The 20081-nt window shown below is 38.7% G+C and overlaps 2 protein-coding genes across 2 annotated transcripts in view; one reads left to right on the top strand and one right to left on the bottom strand.

Moving 5' to 3' along the window:
* The window catches only part of PLEKHG7 (pleckstrin homology domain containing, family G (with RhoGef domain) member 7), a 48217-nt gene extending 43272 nt beyond the window's left edge, over positions 1 to 4945 (top strand). The window contains exons 14-15 of the mRNA XM_005877033.2: positions 3110 to 3207; positions 4247 to 4945. Of these exons, the coding sequence (XP_005877095.2) occupies positions 3110 to 3207; positions 4247 to 4354 (206 nt within the window). The 3' untranslated portion in view covers positions 4355 to 4945. The remainder of the gene's footprint in view (positions 1 to 3109; positions 3208 to 4246) is intronic.
* A 6819-nt stretch (positions 4946 to 11764) lies between these two features.
* Positions 11765 to 20081, bottom strand: part of EEA1 (early endosome antigen 1) — a 133958-nt gene continuing 125641 nt past the window's right edge. Inside the window, exons 24-30 of the mRNA XM_014548335.1 lie at positions 18810 to 18995; positions 17432 to 17563; positions 15477 to 15662; positions 14327 to 14565; positions 13776 to 13896; positions 13061 to 13159; positions 11765 to 12338 (exon numbers count right to left, since the gene is read on the bottom strand). Of these exons, the coding sequence (XP_014403821.1) occupies positions 12216 to 12338; positions 13061 to 13159; positions 13776 to 13896; positions 14327 to 14565; positions 15477 to 15662; positions 17432 to 17563; positions 18810 to 18995 (1086 nt within the window). The 3' untranslated portion in view covers positions 11765 to 12215. The remainder of the gene's footprint in view (positions 12339 to 13060; positions 13160 to 13775; positions 13897 to 14326; positions 14566 to 15476; positions 15663 to 17431; positions 17564 to 18809; positions 18996 to 20081) is intronic.

Below are 20081 nucleotides of genomic sequence, written 5' to 3'. Positions count from 1 at the left end.
GGCTGGCGCCAGCAGCAGGTGCAAGCAGCGGCTGCTGCCCTGATCGCCGCCCCTCAGGAGCAGGGGGCAGTGGAGAAGCCCTGAGGGGTAATAGGGGCCAGCAGCTGCCACTTACACCCGCTGACAGGGCCGAGCGATCGGGGTCAGTGCTAGGTGCCAGCAACTGGTGCGAGCGGCGGCTCCAGCACCGGCTGCAGGTACGAGCAGGGCCAGCACTGGCAGTGGGTGCGAGCAGTGGCTCCGGTGCCAGCAACAGGTGCAAGCGGGGCCAGTGCTGGCAGCAGGTGTGAGTGCCGGGCGGACCACAGCATGCTGGAGCAAAGAATTTTCAGTAACCATCATAGGCTCGCCCTGATGACAGCGACTGGCGCCCTGCCTTGGTCTGGTGCCCCCACTCACCTGCTCCATCATCCCGCCGCGGCCAATTCCCACCATGTTCCACACACGCCCCTTGGTGGTCAGTGCACGTCATAGCGACCGGTTGTTCGGTTGTACCGCTGTTTGATCTATTTGCATATTAGCTTTTTATTATATACAACTAGAGGCCCACCGTGCAAAATCACGTGAGACCCAGACCTGGCGCGCCACGGGACCTAGCATCAAGTCCCCGCCCACTCATGCACGCCTCACCATGCACGCAGCCCCGCCCACCTTGAAGACAGCTGTGGACAGAGATAAGAATAGTTTTCTGCCCTAACCTTTCCTTCTCAGGAGCACTTAAATTGACCTTCGTTGGAAGATGAGAATTGAACAGAGCAACACTTACTTGTTCCCATGAAGAAATCATATGACATTCAGCAGGTGCCTTTTGGTGTTTGGTTATTACGGCGTGAGGGCATGACGGCCACAGGTTTTTATAATAGAGATTATGTTGGCATGTCAGAGGAAAAGAGAGTTACTCCTGACCACATACTATCTCCTCATTTTCTTTTACAAGACCACCATACCAGGTCCTTTTGTTTCTAAAGTCCCTTGTGCCCAGGTTGCAAACCAAACAAATGAGGGACCCCTTCAGTAACTGAGAACTACAGTTACAAGTTTTGAGGAAAACAGATTCCAGGAGCTAGCTAAGAAAAACCACCTACTCTTCAAAGCCTCACTTGCTACAGGGAATTTATAAGTGAGTAAAACAAACACAGGCAACCCGCCCTCCTCCCCCCCACCCCCCGGAAGTCATTTTAATAGATTTAAGCCCTCTCTTCTCAAATAAGCTGGACAGACTTCCATGACCTTAACGTATTGTGGTAGGATTTTGGAATTATGAGGTTTAGACAGTTATGAGTATAATTTGTGATACTGGAATAGTTCTTGCAGGTAAGAAAATAAAAATCTTGCATTTGCTTTGATTCTGAAGTAAGGCCCAATCTGCTTCAGTGAGTCTGAGTTAAACCCACAGCCTCCAATAGAAATGATGGTGGACAAGCAGCAGCTTAATGATGAGCCAGGAATAAAGCACTCTTCTAGAACCTTTCTATATACTTGACACAACCAGGAAACACCCTGCTTTGATTTGTTTCTAAGCATTAATCAACTGTAGAAAGAATGTATAGGTGCAGAATTTTATTGTGTTGTATTAATAATTCAATGAAGAAGCTTTTATTTTAAGAACTCCTGCTATATCTATATATATAAAAGCCCAGCAACCTGAACAGCAGAACAACTGGTGGCTGTGATGGACACTGTGGCAGCCAACCAGCCTGATCCGGCCCCATCACTCTCCCCTCCCCCTGCCCCCCACACTCACACCCCACCCTACCCCTGCAGGCCCTGCCCCTGGTCGGCCCCCAACACCCTGATTGGGGCTGGATTGGCCGGGCAACCGCCTGCGGCCCCTTTCCCCCCACTAGCCCCCCCGATGGGCCCCCATTGGGGTAGGCCATCTGGACCCCACCTGTGCACGAATTCGTGCACCAGGCCTCTAGTAGTTTATATTTAGTGAAGGGCAGCTGTGGTTTTAATGACACTGAGAGTAACTCTGACATTAGTCCGTGGTTTTGGTGCCTGGGTCTTTGTGTTTTCCCTCTGACACCTGTGGCCTGGGCCTGGAAACTAGGCCATCCAAGTGCCTAGTGAATTAATTTCCATCCTATCCCACTTCCCCTACCATGGATGTAAGCAGGGGGCACAGTCTGGGTGTGGTGGTCTTGTCACGATTTTACCCCCTGTGCTGGGGTGTGCAGGAGGCAGCTGGTCGATGTTTCTCTCTCACGGATGTTTCTAACTCTCTATCCCTCTCCCATCCTCTCTGTAAAAAATCAAAATATATTTAAAATATATATATAATCTCCTCAGGTGAAGATTGAAAAAAAAAAATGTTTTTTTAAGGTGTCTGTTCTCCCATCATTTTGTCATTTCTTTAAGAGACCAGGGAAGAAATGACAGAACAGACCTCAGGTGAAGATTTAAAAAAAAAATGTTTTTTTAAGGTGTCTGCTCTCCCACCATTTTCTGTCATTTCTTTAAGAGACCAGGGAAGAAATTATAGAACAGACTTCTTCTTTTGCAAACACAGAAACCATGGCAATGTGTGTTTCTTTTTGTTTTGTTTTACATTTCACATACTTTAGTGGATATTGGATTTTGAGTCTTTTTTTTATTTTTGTCTTTTCTTACCCTGCTGTGAAGCATTTAGGTGTTTTTATATTTCTGCTACTTCTCAATTTGTTTATAACCCTTGTTTTGATGTGGCTTCCTCTTAAATACAAAAATAAATAAAAATTTTTAGTAAAGGGTCCAAAAAGAAACAATAATCCCATTGTTTTCCATATTTTTATTATCTATATTTTACACACACAAAATCCAACATGCTAAGCTTCTTCCTTGAGTAGGAGCCCACTTTCCATCACATGCCATTATTGCATTTCATCAAGCCCTGGAAGTTGTTAGTTAAGGAAGAAAGGGTTTCCTTGTTTAAGTGGCTCCATTTGGACATAGTGGTGAAGTCTTGGTTTTGAAATCAGACCTTGTTTTGTAATTTATAAATATCTCCCACCTTCTTTAAAAAACAACAACAAACAAACACCTCTACCGGTAAGTTCTTAGGGAACCAAGACACTGTTTGGATTTCATATTAAATGATTTGGCTTTTTGTGTTTGGATCTTTTTCTAGTCTTTGGACTGAGAAATGCCTTCCTTATTCAACATGAAAGCCGATATCGACAGTGCATAGCAGCATTCTTATTACAAGCCCAAACAGAAAACATCAAAGTATGTATTTTAATTTTGTAGGTTTTGATTCTTTAAACTTGATGGAAGGAAAAATCTCAACCCCAAGTCTAAGTAAAGGTGAATGGAAAGTTTTGTGCATTTCCCTCACCTGCTTTGGAAAGGACAGACGCTGGGAGGTGGGGAGGAATAGGGACATCTAGTCCACATCATGCTCAGAAATCTCAAGGGGACAATCCCCGCCCACTCGCAGAGTTGCCACAGCCCCCCATTTCTCCTGCGACAGAAAGCTCCAGAATGACTTCTGATTCTACTTTCCGTATGAAATGGGGGGAGGGCTGCTTTGGATGGTATGCTTGGCTTTTAAGATGCTCCAATCAGTTTCTGAAGTCCCGCAAATAATATGATGTCAACTTAAGTGAGGGGCTGCTGCAGCAATGAACCATGACAAGAAGTCTACTCTTTGACCTTTGAAAATAATGCCAGTTTTTACAGCAATGGAGTTGAAGATAGGCTGCCTGACTATGGTTCCTCAATCTTAGAAGTTTCCATTTTTTATCTTTCTTTTGGTAGGCTTTCATCACAGGAAAAGGGTGGCCAGACAATGAATGCAATACTGCATTCTCCTTAAGGACTCAGTTTCCTGAGTCATCTCCCTCAATCTCTTTTTCAAATTATACCATTAGTTAAAGAACTTCTAATTCCAGACAAAACACATTTAATGTTCAAACTATTTATATTCTAGTCATAATTGATTATTATGGTTCTTTGATTACTCATGACTACCCCACTTGCCTAACATACTCATTTAATCCAATTGCATTTTCATACATAATTAGAGATATTGATGATATATTAGATGTAAGAAAGAAAATGGGAAACATGCAAGTGTTTCATTAGTCCTCAGTTTTAAAGAGCAAGTCAATAAATACAAAGGGAAAGATTAATCCAAGTGTGAAAAAATATTCAGGTTAATATTCTTCTCTCTCCCCTTTTTCTCTCCCCTCACCCCCGTGTGTGTGTGTGTGTGTGTGTGTGTGTGTGTGTGTGTGTGTGTGTATTTGTTGTTTTTGTTTTACAGAAAACATGGATGGCACAAATAACAGCAGCAATCTCTTGCTTCACCAAGAGTCAGGAAACCAAGAAAATATCTTTATTCAGATCATCCACAGAATCTTCTGAAATTTAGGGACCTAAAACCAATTTTTTAGAAATGAAGGATAAAGGTATTCTTTCAAACTTTTGTAACACTTAGTGATGAGCTAGAAGAAAACGTGTCTTTTAAAGGAGCTCCAGAATTTGAGTGAAGAAAATCCTCAGTACAGAGAAATGATGACTGCAACAAATTTGAATTCTGGGGAATTTCTTGTCAAGTATATACTGATATCCAGACTACCTTAAAATGCTTCAGTCAGACTTATAAGAGGTGTGAGTGAAGTGTGATGCTGTTATAATTTGTAAAGGGTGAGTGATTAGATGTTCACTGTTCGGAGTGGCAGGCGGAAAATGTTTGTGTCCAATATGAATTCTAGCATCTTACTTTGTGTATACCTATAATGAAACCAACCTTCCTACATGGCTTATAAATCACATAGTCCTGCCTCACAAATAGATCATTCTTTTGTCACAAAGTTTGATTGCTCTTTTAATATTAATATATTAAGTGATAAATAAGGTCCTCATTTTAAAAGCAGTTTTTAAATTCCAATTCTCAGTTCACTTATCTCAGGTATCTACACTAATAAAAGAGAAACATGCAAATTGGTGTCACTCCGCTATGCCCACCAGCCAATCAGAGCGACTATGCAAATTAACCAACAAAGATGGTGGTTAATTTGCATACACAGCGTGGAGTGAAGACTGAAGGCTCTGGCCAGAGTGAAGACTGAAGACAGACTGAAGAGGACTGAAGACTGAAGTGGCTTGGCTTCTCCGCTGCGCCCGGACCAAAGGCCTGGGTCCTGGGTGCCGGAGGAAAACCGGTGCCAGCAGCCAGGGGAAGGAAGGCCTATTGCACGAATGTCTTCGTGCAACGGGCCTCTAGTATTTCATAATACTCTAACTTGGAAATAGAAAATCCCAGACTAAACTCCATTATTAAAAAATAAAATGTTTCAGTTTTATATGTTAACACTTTTACATGGGAAATTGTCTTAGGAATAGTAAAATATCATTCTCTAAACCTCATTTTTTAAAGAATGGTTTGTCATAAAATTATTTTCTGGTTTTGAGGAGGATGGGGTTGTGTGTTTTATCATAGTACAGCCACCTAATTTTACTTAGCAGAACTTGAAATTTCATTAAATTTTTATTTAAAAAGGCATCTTGAATTATTTTATTATCATATGGTTAGATTATATCAAATGGAAATCCACAAATTTCAATTTCAACCATGGTGTCTTGAGCAATTTCCAAAATGGAAGTAGTAAATTTATCAACCTGGGATGCAAGACATGATACCTTAACTGACCTCTTCAAGTTGGAGAATGGGACAAAGACGATGATGTTTAGGGAAGTCATGTGTACAGTTAATGCTTTGAAGAAAAGGCTAATTTCACCACACAAACAGGCAGTATAGACAAGTGTAGCACAAAGGCTCTTGTGCACAGACCTAGCACTATTGCAATGGAGGGTCATCATCTTTGTGTAATAATGTCAGAAATTTGGAGGAGTAAGTGAAAATAAAAAGAAAATCTGGAAAGCAGTAACTACTGTTAAAGGCTAAAAATAAATGAGAGGGAGAATAGACTTCAAGTGAATTCCTAGAGATGGGACCTAGATGACATTGAAAGCAATTTACATTCAGGACAAGACAATACTGACTTATGCAAGAAAAGACTTAGGGGGGGAAATATATATATAATTAACAATCATCTTACAGAGATTTTTAGATATAAGCTGACTTTGGAGAAGGACAATGGACTAGAAATAGGCAATCTCTCAAGATTCCTTTAGTCCCATGAGTCCAGTAACCATGTATTTATATGTATAAAGGACTAGTTTCTTCCTAAAATATCATTAAAGGAGACTGACTAAATTAACATCAAGAATGTAAAATAGCTTAAGAATATACTATATAAAATAGCCAATATGTGGAAAAAACTTTAATGTCCACTGACAGATGAATGGATAAAGAAAATGTGGTATATATGTATAGAATGGAATACTATTCAGCTTTCAAAATGAAGAAAATTCTGCAATATGCAACAACATGGATGAATCTTGAAGACATCATGTTAAGTGAGATAAGCCAGTCACAGAAAGACAAATACTGTATGATTCTACTTGTATGAGGTATCTAACAATAGTCAACTTCCTATAATCAAAGTATGAAATAGTGGTTGCCAGTGAAATAGAGAGGGAAATGGGCAGTTACTAATCGATAGGCTTGAAGTTTCAGTTAAGCAAGATGAGTAAGCTCTAGAGATCTACTGTACACTTAAAAAGAGGTCATAAGAGTAAATCTCATGTTAAAATTAAAAAAAAGAAAATGCTATATATGTAATATATTAAGTGCTTAAGGATATACACAGTGTACTCTTCAGAAGGAAGCATATTAGAATAAAATGAAAAAATATCTCTAGAACTTTGGTTCGGGGCAGGGGGAAGGAGGTGCAGTAAAAAACAATGCTATTTTGAGCCTTCACAAGAGTATCTTTAAAAGGTCACCTGGGTATTAAATTAGACATACAACAAAAAAAATTAATTTAATATTCTTTAGTATTTCTTTTTTTTAGTTTTGCTAAATTTCACAATGATAAATGGAATGAAAAGGGAATGTCTCAAGCAAAATGACATCAGTAATTTTTCTTGAAATTGTAAACTTATTATTCTAAGTTGAACATTAAAGCATACTCACTGTCTATATCCAAGTGCAAAGTTCTAACATTCTGTAAATAAATTAATGCAAAATGGTTAATATCTTGTTCTTTTTTTTAAATAGACAAAATAATTTGTAGCCACAGAATACATCTACTAGAAAGAAATGTTTTTAATATCATCTTTAACATATTAAAAAAACAAAAGCAACAATAAGGATCCTTCCATTGATCTTTATACAGATTTAAATGCTGTCATGTAATTTATTAGTTACATTTATAATCAATAACCTTCAATCACTGAGTTTAGAAATTACAGTATTTTTTAGCTAAACTCTCTCACAAATAAGGCACAACAACATGATCACAAGTAGTAAACACAATACAAATAATGAATCCAAAAACTAAACAAGAAAATGCTCATGCAAAAGTATCTACAGAGGATATGGATATATGATCCAGTTCAAAGAAATACAGAATGTCATATACATAACTGCATCATGTTACAATAAATTCATTACTCCTACACTGGAAGAACTTCACTATTTCCAATTCTATTTTACACAATTTTACATAAATTTAGTAAGTTTATGCACAATATTCACATCTGCAACATTAACAAATTGATTGTTAAAATTCGGGCAAAGGGAAATTAAGACACGCTAATGTGTGGCATATTATAATTACAGAATACCATTCATCACACTCATGTCTAGGAATACTAAATTGACGGCACATTTAAATCTTATAGAACAAGTCATTCATGGTTTTATAGCCAAAGTGCATTAAAAAAATTCTATAGTCAATAGATCATGAATATCAAAATATATGATCATAATTTGCTCTCCACTTAAAAGCTAAACATTTTTATGCAAATGCAAGGTTTAAAAAAAAGTGAATTTAAAGTTCTCAAAACTATAAAATAACCATAAAGCCTTTTAAAGAGAGATGGGAAACAAATTTGGCAGTTACTATTTAACATTACTGTGAGGAAACTATTAAACTAGCTAATTCCACATTAAGAGGTAGTTGAACAAAATGTTATTTGTACACTGCTTTGAGGTTTTTGTGTTTGTTTCCCTTTGTTTTCTCAAAATGAACAAATCCCATATGAGCAGCTTTGTCTTCTATTAAAAAAAAATTCCATAGGTATAGTTTACTATACACTAACCCATCAAGACTTGATTTTAGCTCACTTTTCTGTGCTGCGGTTTGAAATTTACTAACACTTGATGCTAATATGCTTTGCATTAGAGCTGAGAGCTGGGCCTCCACACATACTCTAACTCACTGATGAATAGTACCAGCAGACATCAAAAATGTAGAGCCAATAAGGCCTTATATGACTTTTTCAATTAAAAGAAAAAGAAAACCCTTTAATTGTTGTTTTCAAAAATCTTAAATTGGTGACAGTTAACAACAAAAATATTAAGTTTCATTTCTAGTATTATTAGTACAATAGCCAATGGTAAATTATTCAGGACCTATGAAATGAGATTAGCTAGATGAAAACTAGAAAATCATTCAAACACATACAATTTTATTTGTTGCCCCCACAACTTTTTAAATTTATTTTTGTGTAAATATGTGGGTGGGGCAATAAGGGAAAAGGCCTTCAATGCACCTAATTAGGAGATGAAGTGAACAAATATTCTAATCTAGAAGAATTCTCATGAAGTTTTATTATCTTAAAAGAATAAACAGTGGTGCTGTGAACATCTATTTTTCCAACACATTTATTAAGTCCCTTATATGTAAAAGTATAGAATTAATACTATTAGAAAGGATTTATAAGTATGTGAAAATACATAAATAATTTTAGCTCAATTTATATTATCCAGGTATTATTTTTAATAATGAGCCATCATATTTCTTCATTATATATGTTAAAGGTTATATGTATATCCAAGTTCAGAACTTCAGTCAGGATCTTTAATAGCTACTTACAACATGGTTTACTTAAATGGGTTTTTTTAATGATTGAATATGTGGCAATCACTTTTAGTTTATATATATTGTTGGTATAGCATAAACATAAGTTCATTTCATTTCAGTATGATATTTGAAAGCAAGTATATATATAAACTACTTATTGTAAATAAAATATTAACTCCCATCTTTCCTATTACTACCAAATAATTGCACTGAAAAAATGTATAACTTTACATTTCTTCTCTAGAAAGAGTAATAAACCATTATTAATGATTTCCCTCTTCAGATGTTTTCTAATTTTCCAAATTAATAAGACTATGATGATTTAAAGTTCAATTACATTGTTCAGCATACAAATAAGCTGATTTTTAATTATCCTTAATTAGCCATTCTGTTTTAATTCTGATGGCAACTTTGGGATTCCTAAATACATTTGTTTCTAGTGAAACTCTACTCTCCAGCTATCACTTCAGGGTAATTTCACAGCATTATTTTTGCAAAGTAAAAAGATTTACCAGTTGATATGGAACCCAAATTCAGAACCATTTTAAATTTAAGTTCACAACTTTTAAAATTCTCCCCTATTATTAGGTAAAAAGAAAGTATAAAGTAAAATATTTAATGTCTCCTTACCATTTTGCATTTGTTTTTCACAGATAAGAATATAACAACATCAGTTACTGGCTTTAAGACACAAAAATTATAAAACAATTACCATGGATCTGAGCTATACTTGGGAAGGTTAAACCAAATTAAAGAAAAAAGCAGATCCACTGAAAAAGCAAACTCCTTTCTGAAGATGCTAGAGAGACAAAATGAGGAAACAATATGAAGGCTAATCTCAGAAGACCTCCCATTTACACGAAACTGAGAATTGGACCATTAGACAATTTCTATTATTCATCTTCCAACCTAGGATGAGGGTGAGAAACTTTGTAGGATCCTTAACGGAGAATAATTTGGAGTTTAAATTTGAGAATGAAAAAGAAAAGTTAACCCTAATCTTTAAAATACAACCCTAGGATAATCAGAAAGTAAGCAAATTGATTTTACTGAGGTTTTCCTAAAATCTACCCAAGATAATCTAATCAGTATTGTTATAGCAAAACCAATTTTGAATTCATGGTTAATATATATTTCAACATAAAATGTGTTTTGATCTCTTGAGCATCCTATCTAATAAAAGAGAAACATGGTAATTAGCGTACGACCGCTACCCTTCCCATTGGCTAATCAGGGCGCTATGCAAATTAACTGCCAGCCAAGATGGCGGTTAACCGCCAACAAAGATGGCGGCTAATTTGCATATGTAGGCACAATGCTGGGAGGCGAAAGGGAAAGGATGGAAGAAGCCCCCTGCCACTGACGGTGATCGGAAACCCAGGGGGGAGCTAAGAGCCATCTGTGATCAGAGAACCAGGCGCCTTTGCCGCCCCGGCCAGTGATAGCGGGAAGCAGGGGTGGAGCCAGCAATGGGAGCTGGGCAGGGACAGAGCCGGCAGTCCGGGGAGCTAGGGATCCCTTGCCCAGGCCTAAAGCCTTGGCCAAAGACTTTAGGCCGGGGCAGGGGTGGAGCCTGCAATCGTGGGGAGCTGGGGGTCCCCTACACAGACCTAACGCCTTGGCCAGAGGCATTAGGTCTAGGCAGGGGCAGACCGGGAGATCGCGGGGAGCTGGGGGTCACCGGCCCAGGCCTAATGCCTCGGTCAGAGGCGTTAGGCCTGGGCAGGGGACTCCCCTCTCCCCCCGATCACTGGTTCTGCCTCCCGCCCAGGCCTGATGCCTCTGGCCCAGGCATCAGGCCTTGGGCAGGGGACCCCCAGCTCCCCACGATTGCAGGCTCCACCCCTGCCCAGGCCTAACGCCTTGGCCAGAGGCATTAGGTCTAGGCAGGGGCAGAGCGGGAGATCGCGGGGAGCTGGGGGTCACCGGCCCAGGCCTAATGCCTCGGTCAGAGGCGTTAGGCCTGGGCAGGGGACTCCCCTCTCCCCCCGATCACTGGTTCTGCCTCCCGCCCAGGCCTGATGCCTCTGGCCCAGGCATCAGGCCTTGGGCAGGGGACCCCCAGCTCCCCACGATTGCAGGCTCCACCCCTGCCCAGGCCTAACGCCTTGGCCAGAGGCATTAGGTCTAGGCAGGGGCAGAGCGGGAGATCGCGGGGAGCTGGGGGTCACCGGCCCAGGCCTAATGCCTCGGTCAGAGGCGTTAGGCCTGGGCAGGGGACTCCCCTCTCCCCCCGATCACTGGTTCTGCCTCCCGCCCAGGCCTGATGCCTCTGGCCCAGGCATCAGGCCTTGGGCAGGGGACCCCCAGCTCCCCACGATTGCAGGCTCCACCCCTGCCCAGGCCTAACGCCTTGGCCAGAGGCATTAGGTCTAGGCAGGGGCAGAGCGGGAGATCGCGGGGAGCTGGGGGTCACCGGCCCAGGCCTAATGCCTCGGTCAGAGGCGTTAGGCCTGGGCAGGGGACTCCCCTCTCCCCCCGATCACTGGTTCTGCCTCCCGCCCAGGCCTGATGCCTCTGGCCCAGGCATCAGGCCTTGGGCAGGGGACCCCCAGCTCCCCACGATTGCAGGCTCCACCCCTGCCCAGGCCTGACACCTCTGCCGGAGGCCTCAGGCCTGGGCAAGGGGCCGATCCTGCGATTGGAGGGTGATGGGGGGCAACGCCTGAGGGCTCCCAGTATGTGAGAGGGGGCAGGCTGGCTGAGGGACACTCCCCCCCACCCCCCAGTGCACGAATTTGGTGCACCGGGCCCCTAGTAAATTTATAACATAACAATGTAATTAAGGTTTGGACCTATATATAAAAAGAAACAGAGTCATAAAGTTTTACAATTCTGTGCCTGACTTTAGAAAGAGAATATTTAATATATTTAATGTGTTACTGTGCAACATATATAATGTGATAACATCCATGTACATTTCTGTACACTCAATTTGGGAGAAAGAAGTAAGTTATGGAAGTATATTCATGTCATTTGTGAACAATGAAATTATATTTAAAAAAATACATTGCTATTTTATGTCCAAAGTTTATTTACATTTCATTGCCTAATTCTAAACTTGGCATGAAAGCTGTTCCAGGAGTTAAATGAAAACAGTAATGAAAGATGAGCCCAAGTCTCACAAAAATAGAAGAGTTTTACTTGATATTGACAGCATTCCAAAATATACGAATTCTAATTTGGTTTAGTATTGCAACCATTGTCCAAATCAAATAGTAGTCCAGGACCTCTATTAAGGACATTTATTAAAAATCTAATGTTAGCGTAATATTATTCTGAAGTTGCGATAACCCATTATCCTTGCAAGTCATTGAAACATGCATCACAGACACGAACAGGCTTCTTAGAAGAAGGAGTTAAGGCATTTTTGGCCGAACACTCGGCACAGAAGATATTTCCACAGTGTCTGCAGTGATGCTGTAGATGATAAAAATTAAACAATATTAAGCATACAAATGACACCAAAAGCATTGTGAGACTACAAGAACACTGCAAACTGCACTATGAAGGTATTAACTGTTGAGTAATTAGTGTATTTAAAAATATAATATTTTAATATGTCAATTTAATCCCGTAGTTAAATTGAATGGCTCCTATTTATCAGATAGTATGCTAAACACTTTATATGGACTTGATCGTGGAATTCTCAAAAGCAACAGGAAGCCTTTCAAAGTGTTAATAAATCACCTCCAACAGGTGAAGAACTATTACTAATGTATTTGCCAAAAGTTTCAGGTATTTCTTTAACAGGAATATAAACTTGCAACATCCCATGATGTTATTCAGAATAATATTTTTTATCTTTGCTTTTTCTTCCTTTAGAAGAACACAATGATGACTAAAACATATGAGATTAATATTGGTGCACTGATTCAGAAAATGATTACTCAAGAGAGTAACTCAGTAAAAAGGCAACAACTGAATTTAAAACTAAAACTGAAACACATATGCTAACCAGAAACTAAATTGCATGACATTTAATTACTCCATGTAGTTGAAAATTAAAAATGGAAATTTGTTTTTATCTGTCAAAATGGAAATTTGTTTTTATCTGTCAAAATTCATTTTAATGGTTAAAACATTAATTGTCAGTTAGGAATAAAATCCAGAACCGTAGCAATATGAACAAAATCATTTACCCGTCTCACTGTTACTGAAAAGCTTTTCCCACAGGCCATACAGTTTTGTACTTCATTATCTTCAGCCCACTTCCTATTCAATGCTTGCGTATGCTTGATCTATTAAAAACAAAGTTTCAACACATTATAATATTCTACTTCTTGAAGAATGATGAATACTTTCTAATTTGGTGCCTGAGTTTTATAAAATTTTGACTATATGCAACCATGGGATAAAATTTTAAAAACCAGAAATACGTTGGTCAACTTGCATTGTCAATAGTTGCCACATTCTTAAGTCTGAAGATAGATGATTGATAGATAGGTAGGTAGGTAGGTAGATAGATAGATAGAGTAAATAACATTTTATTCTCTATCCTTTGCTGATTTCCCATCCATTCTAACCCTAATGATCAATCCTTCCTTGGGATTTTGAGTACACATTCAGGTCACTTCTTTAACACACAGCAACTCATCTATTACTTGGTGATCTTGAATTTTCCCACTAGTGACAATTCATGAATGACATGGCCCTTTATCCCAGGGGTCTCTCAGACAAGTTCTTTCTCTCATATTTAATTACCCATAACACATTCTATAACACTGCTACATAGACAGTAGCCACTCAAAAGTATTTATTAAATATATGAGATTGTTTTTAAAAGGTTGAAAATATGCTTTGCACTAAGAGGTAAAAGCTAGACTAAAAACTGCCTCCCACTGCCATGTGACTTACTTGAAGGGACTGATTCTCTCTGCCCAGCTCCTGCACGGCTGCAGTTGTATTATCCAGCTTTCTTTGCACTTCTAGTACTTTGTTTTGAAGCTTTTCTATTTCACCCTCTCCTTTAAGACATCTAGAATAGATTGCAAAGAGGTAATTAATTTTTTAAAAAGTCATTGAAGTCCCTTTTAGAACACAGATAATGAATTACTTTAGTAGTTTTCAATAGAATACATTAATTTCAACAATCTGATTGTTTTAAGAATTAGTTTTAAATGACTACTTAAATTCCTGTACAAGCTATGCACTTTTCTCAAGACTCTTCTTCTATTTTGAAAAATGTGGACTGTAGTCTGGCTGGTGTGGTTCAGTTGGTTGGAGCATCATACCATACACTGAAAAGTTTCAGGTTCAATTCCCTGTCAGGGCATGTATGGGAGACAACCGATTGATGTTTCTCTCTCACATGGATGTTTCCCTCCCTCTCTCCCTCTAAAATCAATGAAAAACATAACCTCGGGTGAGGATTAAAAAGAAATTTTTACTAGACATCAAGTATGTACCTTTCTAGTAGTGCTCTCCTTTCATCTTGATTATTCTGAACCGTTGCTTCTAATACTGCAATTTCACCCCGTAAGTCATCAGTCTGCTTCTCGAGCTCACTAACTCTCCGTTGGCTGGACTGCCACTCCTTCTTCACGGTGCCTAAATTTTCATTTAATGCTGTAATCTGCATGGTAAGTTTCGCTTCATTTTCTTCATGCTTCTTCATTCCTACTTCTTTTTCTTTTATTTCAGAATGCTGACAAAGGGAAAAACAATGAGGAAAAAGCCTATTATACAAATAGTGCAAAATAAATTTAAGTTAGTTATCTGAATTTAAATTATTGGGAACATAAATAATACTACTTCTTCAGGAAGGCAGAGAGAATATATTTCAGTATACACTAATAAAATTGATTCCACAAGCATCTGTTTATTTTGAATTGGCTCAAAGGCCATAATGCTGAAATGATGGTTAGCAAGATCAAGTTAAAGTAGAACAATTTGAGTTTCCTTTTTTTCGACTAGAGCAGGGGAAGAACAAATAGTTAAAAGTGCCTTGGAAACAAAGCTAGCATTTTATTATGTATCAAATTCCACATAAATTGCTTTACCTCTATCAATCTGCCAAGAACCAATACCAACCTTTTGATTCACAGTGAATTTGAAACTGCAATTCTTCAACTAAAACATTCAGTGGTCAAGTTATCTGAGGATATTTGGACTTAATTCAACAAAGGAAAGCCAGATGCTTCCCATTTGGCATGCACAACTTAGGGAAGGAAAAGTAGGCTTTGGATATCATCATTTTAAACGGAAGTTTACATTCCCCTTTATCAACATTCACTTTGACCAAATGAGTTGAACATGATTAGCATTCATGCCATTTACCTCAATTTACATAGCTTTAGAGTTTTTCTGGCACTAAAGTGTTTTGTTTGTTTTTAAATCATGTTTTATTGGCTTTTCACCTATATAAACCAAAATACAATTACAAAATATTTCCAATCATACTTCAGCCATTTAAACAAATCTGATCTCTTTTCCTAAACAAAAATTAAAATGTTAGGTGAACATTTCAATTATAACTTCTAGGTAGGAAACTCCTCTCTTACTGGATTGATTTATAAATGAATTATAAAATACACTTCCCACCATTAACTTACTGACCAGTTTAGCTTCCTTCTCAATAAATTCTTTCTTCAACTCATCTTCTTCCTTTTTCACCTGCTCTTTTAGCATTTGCTGATTCTTCTTCTCCTGTTCAAGGATTGCCTTCAGGGAATCTATTGTCCCCTGAAGCTCTAGTTTCTGCTGAATCAAAAGCTGTTTGGCATCCTTGAGATTTGTTAACTCCTATTTAAAAGGCCAAGAATAAATCATTCTATATAGAAAGTATTTCAAAATATAGCTGAAATTTATGCAATGTATTATAATAATATATACAAATGTGAGTTTTAGTCTTTTCTCTAATGATATTCTTAAAGTTCAATATTTCGAACAATTGTTTAAAAAGATGTAAAATTATTTACTTCCTGCTGAACAATCATTTAAATGTAAGTGATACTTTGCATATATATATTTTCATAGAATTATGTGAAAAATTTCTACCCTCTATTTCCCTTTATTCACTTAGCACGTGTTTATTGATCACCATTTAGGCATCACACAGTGTGTTGGGATCTACACAAAGATTAACTATATACATTCACTGCTTTAAGGAAGTCACAGTCTGGAAGAACCTAATGACATAATAGAGATAATTATAAAGCAAAATTGTAAGTATACTGATAGACATAACAGGTATTATGAGAACATGCAAAAGAAAATCGAATGACTAACATTTTCCAGAGCAAATTACAAACAATTAGTTTCTTTAAATAGCATCCTAGCTTTGCTTATGCCAGGAAAAATATTCAAGAGATTGTTAAAGGATTTTAGGAAGAAAACGATTAAAGAAACAGAATTCCTTAAAATATTAATTCTAAACCCTTACATATTTTTAAGTTTACGATCTACAAGTATAATTTTCTAAATCCATAGCTCTCTTGATTATCATCTCAACAAAATCTAAACTTTCAGGGTTGCTTTGCTTTATTCAGTAACCCAAAACAAAAGTAACATGGGTTCAATACGTATACAGATATTATGCAACACAAGAGTACCCTTGAGAGCAGGAGAATTTGTCAAAAACAACAAAACACTGTGCCTGGTACATAGTAGTAATAAAAGGGTAATATGCTAATTAGGCTGATGTCTTCCGGACATCCTTCCTGACAAAGCCAGGCCTTCCTCACAAAGCTGGGCGAAGCTGGCTTGGGTTCCAGGTGCCTGCAGTCGGCCAGAGGGAGGGAAGCCCCAGTGCTGGGTGCAGAGGCCGAGGCAGAGGGGTTAGGGGCAATCAGGCAGGCAGGCAGGTGAGCAGTTAGGAGCCAGTGGTCCTGGATTGCAAGAGGGACATCCCCCAAGGGGTCCTGGATTAGAGAGGATGCAGGCTGCGCTGAGGGACCAATCTCCCCTGTGCATGAATTTCATGCACCAGGTCTCTAGTATATGTATATGTATGTATGTATGTATGTGTGTGTGTGTGTGTGTGTGTGTATATACATATATATGTATATATATGATAAAAACCTAATATGCTAAGTGTCCGGTCATCCGTTCAACCAATCAAAGCATAATATGCTAATGATATGCTAAGGCCGCTCAACCACTCGCTATGACGTGCACTGACCACTGGGGGCAGATGCTCCGACCGCTAGGTTAGCTTGCTGCTGGGGTCTGGCCCATCGGGACTGAGTGAGATGGGCTGGACATGCCCTGGAGCCCTCCCACAGACCCTCCCTGGCTGGCCAACCTTCCGCATCCCTCCCCGGCCCCGATCGTGCACTGGTGGAGTCCCTTGGCCTGGCCTGCACCCTCTCGCAATCCAGGACCCCTCAGGGGATGGCGGAGAGCCATTTTCGGCCCGATCCCACAGGCCAGGCCAAGGGACCCCACTGGTGCATGAATTCATGCATCAGGCCTCTAGTATGTGTATGTGTGTGTGTGTGTGTGTGTGTGTGTTTAAATTTAAATGCCAATAATACAGTGTTAAAGAAAGAACAATGATTATCTTAACATACCTTTATGCTTTCTTGCTTGTGGGATTTGAGTTCTTCACTCAGTTTAGCAATTTCTTTTTCTTGTCTACACTTAATTTCTTCTATCTCTGCCAATTTAGATTTTTCACTTGCTAGTTCTTTTTCTTTCAGCGACTGTAGAAAAAGGATTTAAAAACAATTTTAAAGTAAATATTTAACTGATAAGTAATATAATCAAAATGACTGCTACCATTTATAACACTGTCTCTGCCCCTTTCTACCTAAGTTAACATGAGTAAATTACCTTCTTTTGCCTCTGGGTCCTTATTTATACAATGTGAACAATAAGATTATTATTAAGGATTAAGTAGTTAGAGTTAATACTATAAAGTGAATAGTGACTGGCCAACTAAGTATAAAATGTAGCCAAAACTACCATTATTATTCTTTTTAATAATCTTATTATTATTATTATTACTATTACTATCTTTATATAAGGCACACTTAGGAGTATTATATATTACCTAATTTAATCTCTATACGAGGTAGCTCTTTTTAATTATCATTTTATAGGTAAATAAACAAAGGTTTAGAGAAGTTAAATCATCTATTAGAGTTAAAGGTAAACTAAAACAAGGTCTGACTAATGTACAGCCCTTGCAATTAAAGGCCTATACACTATAGTTCTGTCAGAATTTTCTAAACTTGAAGCACAAATCATGAATTCATTCCAGCTTTACCAGCCTCACCCCCACAAAAAAAACTACCTTAATTTTTTAAATTATAGAGAATTTCAAGAATTGTACAATTTACACACAACAAGCACTTCAGGAATTGAACACTTCAGAATGATATCCTATCAGCTGATGGAAATATGATTTCAATTATGAAACAACATAAAAAATGTTCCCTAGAATCTGAATTTCTCTTTCATAAAGAATTTTAACTGATTTTTAAACACACTGTTCATTTAATACAATATTTTAAACTTTACAATATAGCATCATTTATATAAAATATACTCATACTTCCCCTTACAAAAATCTAGTTCTTAATTTTAGGAATTCTTAAGCTTGAGAATTATTTTCAGACCTTTTATTATCTCACTCCTACATCCAGAAGACAGAAATAATTGAGGGGCTGTAATACATGTTTTTGAATAACCAAGGGTCTATGGTTAGAAAAATAGGTTAGTTTGTAAAACTAAAAACAGCAGTAATAAAAATGGATAAAAATGAAAGAAGTACATCCTAGAATTAAAATTCCAATGACCAAAACTGTTTTATCAGAAGCTATAAGTCCATCTGAGAGAGCTGTTGAAAATAGAGATGATGCCTTATTGAGAGTAAGAGGTTGGACTGAAGGGCCTCAATGGCCATGAAAACGCTAAGATTCTGGATTTAGTCAGAAAATGAAATACCTTTTCTTTCTGAATATTTTGTAGTGCTGCACTCTGCTCCTTTAACTGCTGTTCTTTCTTTGTTGCATCCTGCTCCAAAGTAGCCTTGGCAGTCTTTAGTTCTTGAATCAATTTATTTTGGTTTCCAATTTGATTTCTGTTTGAAATTAAGTCTTCCTGTGCTAAAGAAAGCTTCTCTTCTACAGACTTATAAAAAAAAAATTTCCCCAAATTATTACATGACTATTTTTTCAAATTTCAACAGAAACATAATAATTAACATAAGCAATAAACTATAAAAAGATAATATGTTATACCGTTCAGTAAGATCACATAAAAGAAAAAAAAATGTCATTTAATTATCTTGCCAATGGAAAACATTTACAGCATAAAATACTGAAGAATTCCAAAACCTCTAGAAATCCTATATAATAAAGAGATAATATGCAAATTAACCCTCATGCCCTCACAAGATGGCTGCCTACGACCAGGCCAGCAGGGGGGTTAGTGAGGGACGACCAAACAACTGAACAAGCAGGCTGTGTGGGGCGACCAGGCTGGCAGGGGAGGGGAGCAGTTGGGAGCGACCAGGCCGGCAGGGGGGGGCAGTTAGGGGCGATCAGCAGGCAGGCAGGTGAGCAATTAGGAGCCAGTGATCCAGGATTGTGAGAGCGATATCCGACTGCCGGTTTAGGCCCAATCCTGGGATCGAACCTAAACTGGCAGACGGATATCCCCTGAGGGGTCCTGGATTGGAGAGGGTGCATGCTGGGCCTCTAGTAATCTATAAGTTGTTACTGGCTAAGTGTATGAAGGAATATCAAGTAAGTAGGGACCATATCAAACATAGTCAGAGAATACATATGTGGTTAGAAAGAAGACATGGAGGACATGAAAAAAAAGAAAAAAGAGATTGTATAGTTAAATGCTAAGTTATATATACATACAAGGTGGAGCAAAAGTAGGTGTACAGTTGTGAGTAGGCAAAACAGTTTATTCTTGTATTATTAACTAGAGGCCCAGTGCACACAATTTGTACACAGGGAGGGTGGGGAGGGTATGTCCCTCAGCCCAGCCTGCACCCTCTCCAATCTGGGACCCCTCAAGGGATGTCCGACTGCCCATTTAGGCCAGATCCCACATCACGATCGGGCCTAAATGGGCAGTCGGACATCCCTCTCACAATCTGGGACTGCTGGCTCCCAACTGCTCGCCTGCCTGCCTGCCTGATTGCCTCTAAGTGCTTCTGCCTGCCAGCCTGATCACCCCCTAACCACTCCCCTGCCACCCTGA

Source organism: Myotis brandtii, unplaced genomic scaffold (assembly GCF_000412655.1).
Source record: "Myotis brandtii unplaced genomic scaffold, ASM41265v1 scaffold504, whole genome shotgun sequence".
Classification (NCBI taxonomy): domain Eukaryota; kingdom Metazoa; phylum Chordata; class Mammalia; order Chiroptera; family Vespertilionidae; genus Myotis; species Myotis brandtii.
The sequence above is the reverse complement of the archived record's forward strand: the minus strand, read 5'-3'. Positions and strand labels throughout refer to the sequence as shown.